We start from the raw sequence: 8444 nt of genomic DNA on the forward strand, positions 1-8444 counted from the left end.
GGTAGAATAGGAGAAAAAGATAAACTCTAACAATCTACTCTTATTTTGTTTGACTTTTGAGAGATTTATGCTAAAATGACGTTAAAATGAAACATTGAGTATCCCTTTAGTCAATTGTAAAAAGAAGAAGCTATCTCTTTGGTCCTTGGGCGAGTGGGGCGATTGTGGTTTAGACCAAACACAATCACTTGAATCATGTACGTGTAAAATAATTTTTCACGGTTAATATTAATAGTTAGTTGGTTTAGTGGTGATTGGTGCAAGACTTTGTAGTGAGAATCACAGTTCGATTCCCACCAATTGATACAAGAACTGACTCTCAAACCAAATTATGTGGTATAGTAGGCTGGATACCGGCGGATTAAAAAAAAATTACACTGTCAGTATATAACAATTAAATTCTACTTTTTTTTGGGAATAAATTCTACTATTTTGTTCGTGTAGAGACTAGAGAAGTCGGTAGTCCCATGGAAAGTATTAATTTTGTTGTTATATGGGTGTTCTGGTGTTTGCAAAATGATGTTATTTTCAACCAATTGTGTATGATAGTGTTGCGAATGTGTTCAGTCTATGGTTTCTTCTTACACGACTGCTTTTGCTACTCACATGTTGGGTTCGTTACAAACGACAGATTTTTGGGAGAACTTATACACAACCGTTCGGGAACCTTTTTGGGTGTATTTGTTTAAACTTTAAAAAAAAAAAGATTTTTGTTAACAAAAATTAAACATTTTTTTATATATAGATTTTGAAGAAAATCTAAAACTATTTTACAATCATAAAAAATTATTTCCTTATGTTAACTTTCACTTTGCACATGGTTTGTGATTTCAAAAAAAAATTTGAAAAAATTTATTTTTCGAAGGAAAATGATTTTTGAAAAAAGATGTTGAATTTGAAGGAAAAAATAGATTTTTTTTCTTTCTATAATATACCTTTATAAAAATCTAGCCGTTTATAAAAAATATTCAGCTGGTTTGAAAAAAATAAAAATAAAAATAAAAATCCAGCGGTTAGTTTTTTAACCCAGCACCTATAAAAACAAAGCAGAGCGCGAGATTCATCTATTTTTACATTTCTCTCTCTCTACGTTCACTTCACGCAACTTCATCACTCTCTCTTCATTCTTCATTCTTCATCACACACGATGAATTCGCGATACCAAAAAGAAAACTTAGACAGATTCATCCCAAATAGATCAGCCATGGATTTCGGTTACGCTCTCTCCATGCTCACTGAACCCCACCGGAAAAAGGTTAACTCATCGGCGCCGATCACGGCGTCCAGCGAAGCCTACCGGAGAGCACTCGTCGATGCTGCTAATCTCCCAACTAGAATCTTAGCCTTCCGCAACAAACCACTAAACCCTAGAAATGTTGATGTTCCCCTTTCTCCTCCTCGATGCAAACCCCCAAAACCTAAAAGACACATTCCTAAGGTAAATTAATAAATTCTTCTGCAAACTTCTTTTCTTTCAATAAAAAATTATTATTTTTAAATTAAAAATGTAGTTTTTATGTGTTTGCGAAAATGATTTTTCAGAACAAGTTTTTGATGTGTTTGTGAAATGATTTTGCAGCATTGTGAGGGGCGTTTTAAAGTACCTGCAATGAGAGATGATTTCAGCTTGAATCTATTAGATTGGAGTAAAAAGAATGTAGTTACTCTTGCAATGGACACTAGGGTTTTAATTTGGAATCCTTCAATGAAAACAAACACTAGTGCAGAAATTGTGGATGATCATGAAGAAGGTTTTTTTACAAGTGTTTGTTGGAGCCCAGATGGACGTTTTATAACCATTGGTTTGGATAATTCCACTGTACAGATTTGGGATGCATTTTCGCCTAAGCCTAGAAAGGTAAATTCAGAGATTGAAAACAAACAAAAATAAAACTTATTGTATTGTTTTAACTTTTAAACTTAAAACTGTTCTGAACATTTGTGTTTGGTGACTGCAGGTAAGGGTCTGAACATTTGTGTTTGGTGACTGCAGGTAAGGGTATTGAGGGATGGCACAGCGGAATTGTGGGCTCATTGGTTTGGAACGGTCCTATTCTAACTACAGGAGGAACAGACGGGAGAATAGTAAATCATGATGTTAGAGTGAGATCTCACATAGTTGGAAGTGTCAGGGGACACAAACAAGGGGTTTGTGGGCTCAAGTGGTCACCTTCAGGTACTCAGTTGGCGAGCGGAGGAAATGATAATGTTGTTCGCATATGGGATATTTCAGTTGATTCTTCAGATTCACGATCTACCGGTTGGCCTCACAGATTTGAGGAACACACGACTTCTGTCAGGGCACTGTCTTGGTGTCCATTTGAAAACAATTTATTAGCTTCTGGTGGAGGTGAAGGCGATCATTGCATTAAGATGTGGAACACACGCACGGGTGCATGCTTGAATTCTGTTGACACAGGATCACAGGTATGTGCATTGGCTTGGAACAAGAACGAGCGTGAGCTTCTTAGCTCCCATGGTTTCCCTCATAACCAGCTTACCTTGTGGATGTATCCTTCCATGTTGAAGATGGGTGAGCTTAACGATCACACCTCGAGGGTGTTGTACATGGCACAGAGTCCAGATGGGTGTACTGTCGCAACTGCATCTGGAGACAAGACTCTGAGATTTTGGAATGTTTTTGAAACCCCAACAGCAGCACCAATCAAAAAATATGAGTCATACCCTTTTAGTGATTTTAACATCCATTGAAAAACGATTTATTGTAATTTTTTTTTATATGTATATAATATATATGATTGATTCATATTATTTTTTTTTACTATTAAAATTTGCAATTGTTTATCATCATCTGTACCTACCAATTTTTAGTTTGTCTTATGACTCAAAACTGCAAAAAGTTTACATTAAGAAGGTGCATTCACATTTCGCACTGCATTATCATATAGGGTGCATAATCTATTTTCAATGTGCTTATGCTTGAACCCATATCATATAACTCATTAGATATCAATGCTAAATTTCCAAAATTCATACCTTTCCAAGCCTTGAAAGATTGGCAGACACTGCATCAAGACTATCGCGGAAGAATGCAAATTACTATCATGGAATTGGCTGAGAACAAAGACTAGAAGCTTCAATTATTCAATTTCACAATGGATTGCAACACCAATAACTTGCTTAGAATCTATCAAGTGAAGGGTGGAACTTGCAGGTTGTTAGTCAAGTTTTGACAGGCCTCTATGAGGTGCGTCGTGGATTTTCAGTTGCAGCTTGGTTGCATCTCTAAAATATGTGGCTTCGGATAGAAGGTGTGATCGGTAATTTTTTTATCACTCTCTTCGAGCTTCCGTTGCTTAATTGTGACATGGGCGGCAGAGATCCTTAAGTGGTAGCTGGAATTTTCGAACTGACATATAGGCTATGGTCGTGTACTATCATCAGCTTGAAGACGATTATCAGAGAACCTTAGCATTTAGCACTGGTCCTGGAGAAAAGCATTTAAATTTTGCAGTCTGTTATGTTTTTGTTTTGGTTCCATAATTCACCAAGGTGGTATATTGCTTTCTTTGTATTGTTGTTTTGATGTTTGTATTCGTGCACTGTGTAGAGGGTGTTTCGTTTTGATGTTTAGGTGAGTTCTGGTGTGGTGTTGTTCACTTGTTTGTCTAGAGAGGTGACAGTGTAGCCTCATTGAGTCATTGTATCTTGATTGTTGACTTGTTTTTATGGCATACCTTATGCCTAGTTTAATGAATTTTCTAGGCATTTTCCAAAACAAAAAATAAAAGAGTGAAAAAAATGTGAAGTATGTATCTTTTGTAATGGTAGAGATCATTTCCTCCATAAATGAGTGATTTGTTGTATCAATGTCATTAAGTAGAATCAAGGCTTTATTTTTTATCATGTGTACTAATAGTTTTATATTTTTTCATAACTCTATAGTTTCTATAAATGCCCCAACCTTGGTTGGTGAGTGACACATATTCTCTCCTTTGCTATTCATTTCATGCGTTATAAGTGGTCATTTCTCATCATTTGGTGCAAGTGACTGCCTTATGGTTATTTGTATAGGCTCTTGTGGCAAAATTGCTTGTTGAAGTTTGTAAAGCACTTGAAAGATGTTTATATTCACTAGGAAAAATAAGTTTGCTAGAAGGTGTTGCATCTCTAGTTAATGGCTCTTCTAATGGCTTTCGATGCGTATTCCTTATGGCCTTTACCAAACCGGAATCCTCTTTTTTTGCACAGCTAACAACTTATAGCAATATTCTTTTATTTTCATCAAGTTCTTTTTATTTGAATTGGGGTTAGAGGTGGATATGTACTGATATATGTAAATGTAAGGGATGAGTATATTAGAGAAATATCCAAGTTCGTAGGTCTTGGCATTACGATTCATGAGAAGAAATGGACTGATGGAAGTGTTCCATCGCTGCAAGTGGCTTATCTTTATCCTGAAAAATCTTCAAATTCCTAGCTTTTCAAATGCTCCATATGCAAGCAAACCAATAGTTCGAAGACCAGCTTCTGTACCTGTTTTCCTTTGCACATATGCATCCAAACTTCATACGCTGTAATGCACTCAAAAAGGATATGTGATGACTCCTCCTCCCTACCACATATACCTAAAGTTTAATTCTATGCTTTGTCATTTCAATACTTATATTATATGCCCTATATATAGTGCTTATAATGGTATTCAACACTAGCAGACTCACATATAGCTAAAGTTTAATTCTATAATTGAATTCTAAAACCTGGTATGCAATAAAACCAGTCCAGTGATCACATATCTTTTAATGATAAGCAAGAACACCATAACCAAGACAGCAACTGAAAAACAAAATTTAACAATAGCAGAACTTAAAAACAGCAATTAAATTTATCCATCGATGAACATGTGTGTATCTCCTTAACCAAAGACAGAACGTCATCATCAAATATGACAAGTACAACACATCTAGTATCATTTTCTACATTTAGTTTAAGTCCTAACCTGTGAAATTATAATAAGGAAAGAGATTTGACCATTGCACAATCACGCAAGTCCGAACCTGTCAAACAAATCCATCTACATCCATATTTGATCCTTCCTTGGTTAGTGCATCTACGGTGTAATTCGCTCTCTCCGTTCGTTTTTAAGTGTCATTTAACTGCGGATTTATCTTTTTTTCGATAAAACTTATTAATGCTATATATTTAAAAATCAAATTATTATTATTTTTTTTAAACATATTGAATATTAAATCTTTTGTTTGTTATGAAAGAAAAATAACATTAAATTTTTTTTTGGTACATAACATTAAATTTATTAGAAAGAGAAAACGTGTGCAAAAAATAGTGGTGGATTAAAATGAGGGTATAATCAGACGAAAATGTGCAAAATACAGTTCGCTAATTTGGTGTTACTATTTCAAGACGACACTTAAAAAGGAAAGGAGGAAGTATAATTTATTTAAAAATATACACATATCAATAAGTTTTACAAAAAATAGCACAATAGTTTCACTTATATTTCAACAATATTTAATAACAAATTTTTAAACACCAAAATTCCAACATACATCAATGCTCACAGGTAACCCACAATCATAACAATTGATTCATATTTCTTATAAAAATAAAACATTTGATTCATCATTCCTACAATTTGCACAATCACACGAGTGCAGGCAGCTTCATCTGATATCACTAGTGACGGAAGCCTGTTGTGTTCATCATCATGATGAACTCCTCTGGATCAACCTCTCGATCATCTGCATATTATAAAGTAACAAATGCTGTGTAAAACATATCTCGCAAACATGGGAAGAAATTACAAATACTAGTAATGCAAGAAAAAATCCATCACACACACAAATTGTTTCCAAGCATCTGTATATAAATGGTGTATGTATATACAATTCAGGAACCTATTGTAATCATATGACAAGCAGGAAAGGGAGAAATAACTCTGCTATTTCTGAAATGGAGAGAAAATAAGGCAAATAAACCACCTTACAACTAAAAGATTCAGATGTTGCATATTAATCCCAAATGTCCATACAGATATGCAGTTCCTACTAATTAACCTCTAAATCCCAAACTGTCATTGTAATAGACTATTGACCAACACGTCATGTATTGTACCCAAAAAAGTTATAAATGCCATGTGATATGGATGTTAACCTGCTCTTAACTTTAAATCTATTTTAACTCAGTTTTCAACCTTTTAACTTTGTTTTTCACCGAGAACAATTTGCTGTCTGGGTCCTTCCTTGCTACCATACCGGGAGAACCTATCCTTCAGCAGAAAGGCTAAGCTTATAATGTAACTTCTGAGTCTGAAGTACTACATTAACCTTAAGGAATATATATATTTTGCATCAAACTACTATATCTTGACTAGGGACTTACTATTATTGTAAGATGACAGAGTGAATTTATATTATGTTGTTTCCAAAGTAAATTATGTGTTTTCTCTATCATTGCAGTTATCTTCATGACAACTTACTTTCGTACATTTTGGGAGCGATCAGAATCCCCCCGCAAATGTTACCTTTAAGGTACTCTAATTAATATGTTCCATGCAACCATATGATCAGATTCTCCTCTATTATTCAATTTCTGTTCATAGTATTCCACTCATATGTTTAATTTTTATCCCATATGATTCATTTATATTGTCAGGATATTGCTGTCATTAGTTTTTATACCTTTGATTTTACATAAATTTCTTATCATATTTTTTGTGCCAGGATCACACGTGTACTAAAACATGATCAGTGTGTACTTTACTTTCAATGCAGAGAAAATCACAGATTTGAAGTTCAAAGTAACGAGACTGTTTTTTCATATACAGACAACATGATGCGGCATAACCTAAAACACATATCTCCACTTGGTTTACCATAGAATGAAATAAAAGCACGCTATGGGGTAACTTACTATTTTGGTCTGCTTCATCAACCATCTCTTGAATCTCTCTATCTGTAAAATTTTGACCTAGCTCTTTTGCAATGCGTTTGATGTCTGCTGCAGATATCTTACCCTGCAATGACCACGAATATGCAATGAGAATCAAGAAGCAATACTAACGATGTATAGCACTAGCAGTGAAGATCGATCATCACATTTTTGTCTTGATCAATAATATGGAAAGCTTTCATGAGCTCTTCTTTAGTGTCCCTTTCTCCTATTTTGGCCGTCATCATATGCTCAAATTCATCATAGTCAATTGCTCCACTCCCATCTCTGTCCACATCTGCTATCATTTGCTCAATTTGCTGAAACGGCATAGTGGATTTATCTATTAGGGAAATGCATATAGAACTCTAACAAAGAATGGCATCACAAAATCTTGATAGTTTGGTACCTAATCCATTACTATTCTACAATCAGATTTCATTGGCCACTAAATCCCTACATCTGAAATTCTGAAAGAGTAAACCAAGTGATTGGGCTCAAGTGGTTATTGAGTCCCCCTAGGATGAATCGTTTGGAAGAATCCAAATTGGATTCCTTGGAGGAACAATTCTTGATCAGACTTTACTTACCTCTCAGCCAAACTCCGGATTACCAGAGTTTCTTTTCTTTGGGAACCGGAGGGTTAACACTAAAAAACAAAATTCTAAATAAGTAGAAGAAGAACCATCTCTAAGGCCTAACTAAGGGGTTGTTTGGATTGAGTTATTTGAGTTTATCTAGTAGCATAAGCATTTGTGAGGCTGAAAATTGAATGAATGTAGTTAGACATAATAATATATACCTGTTCTGTCATCTCAAATCCAAGGGCCCTGCAAAGATAAGATGTATTATAGTAAGTAAGTACTATGAAAACAAGAATTAGAGGTTATTTAAGAATAGATAGATAGATAGATACCTCATGGCAACATTAAGCTCCTTGGCATCAATAGTACCAGAGCCATCGGTGTCGAATAATTCAAAAGCTTCCTTAATCTCTTGTTTCTTTTGTGGAGTCAAATGATGTCGTGGTCTTTGTTTGTTGTTGGTGTTGAATCTCCTGGAATCTCCTCTAAATATAGATGAAGACTGATAAAAGAGTAAATTAGATTAGATTAGATTAAAACCGTTGATAGAGAAGAATGAATGAATGCATAAGGATCGTACCATCGTGTTAACAGAAGCGCGACGATGATGATGATGTAGTTAAGTGTTTACTTTCCCTTCGTATCGTAGGAGAAGAAAATAGGCATGGGTGGTATTGCTCAAAATAATCACTAAATATATATTTTTTTTAAGATTTTTTATTTAAATATATATAGAGTCGTATAATCTTGAATAATACATGAAAAAAAAAATCAGAGTATTTTCCATGTAACATTATATTTTCTTCTCCATATAACCATAAAAATATATCCCACTAAATTTACATATATATATATTATTAAAAAAATACGGTCAAAATAAGATAAATGAATAGTATATTTAATCAAAGTAAATCTTATATATTGGGATGGAGCCTACGGAGGGAATAGTAT

At 34.3% G+C, this 8444-nt stretch overlaps 2 protein-coding genes across 2 annotated transcripts; one reads left to right on the forward strand and one right to left on the reverse strand.

Annotated features, from left to right (window-relative positions):
- The first annotated feature begins 1101 nt into the window (after nucleotides 1-1101).
- LOC123889844 (cell division cycle 20.1, cofactor of APC complex-like) lies at nucleotides 1102-2733 on the forward strand. Its single transcript, XM_045939349.1, has 3 exons — nucleotides 1102-1438; nucleotides 1580-1858; nucleotides 1999-2733. Exons 1-3 carry the CDS (start codon nucleotides 1148-1150, stop codon nucleotides 2710-2712), a joined length of 1284 nt encoding a protein of 427 aa, XP_045795305.1. The 5' UTR covers nucleotides 1102-1147; the 3' UTR covers nucleotides 2713-2733.
- A 2656-nt stretch (nucleotides 2734-5389) lies between these two features.
- LOC123889808 (caltractin-like) lies at nucleotides 5390-8184 on the reverse strand. The gene is made up of 6 exons (XM_045939306.1): nucleotides 8074-8184; nucleotides 7826-7995; nucleotides 7712-7739; nucleotides 7077-7229; nucleotides 6892-6994; nucleotides 5390-5720 (listed from the first exon to the last, which is right to left on the reverse strand). Exons 1-6 carry the CDS (start codon nucleotides 8074-8076, stop codon nucleotides 5656-5658), a joined length of 522 nt encoding a protein of 173 aa, XP_045795262.1. The 5' UTR covers nucleotides 8077-8184; the 3' UTR covers nucleotides 5390-5655.
- Between the last annotated feature and the right edge of the window lie 260 nt (nucleotides 8185-8444).

This window comes from Trifolium pratense, linkage group LG6, assembly GCF_020283565.1.
Source record: "Trifolium pratense cultivar HEN17-A07 linkage group LG6, ARS_RC_1.1, whole genome shotgun sequence".
Classification (NCBI taxonomy): domain Eukaryota; kingdom Viridiplantae; phylum Streptophyta; class Magnoliopsida; order Fabales; family Fabaceae; genus Trifolium; species Trifolium pratense.

What these genes read in the sequence shown, in the direction of transcription:
- LOC123889808 (XM_045939306.1), bottom strand. An exon ending in GAGCTTAATGTTGCCATGAG is followed by an intron (nt 7,740 to 7,825) that starts GTATCTATCTAT and finishes TTATCTTTGCAG; the next exon opens with GGCCCTTGGATTTGAGATGA. An exon ending in TTATTGATCAAGACAAAAAT is followed by an intron (nt 6,995 to 7,076) that starts GTGATGATCGAT and finishes TGGTCATTGCAG; the next exon opens with GGTAAGATATCTGCAGCAGA.
- LOC123889844 (XM_045939349.1), top strand. Translation starts at nt 1,148, where the DNA reads ATGAATTCGCGATACCAAAAAGAAAACTTAGACAGATTCATCCCAAAT. An exon ending in CTAAAAGACACATTCCTAAG is followed by an intron (nt 1,439 to 1,579) that starts GTAAATTAATAA and finishes ATGATTTTGCAG; the next exon opens with CATTGTGAGGGGCGTTTTAA. An exon ending in TTTCGCCTAAGCCTAGAAAG is followed by an intron (nt 1,859 to 1,998) that starts GTAAATTCAGAG and finishes ACTGCAGGTAAG; the next exon opens with GGTATTGAGGGATGGCACAG.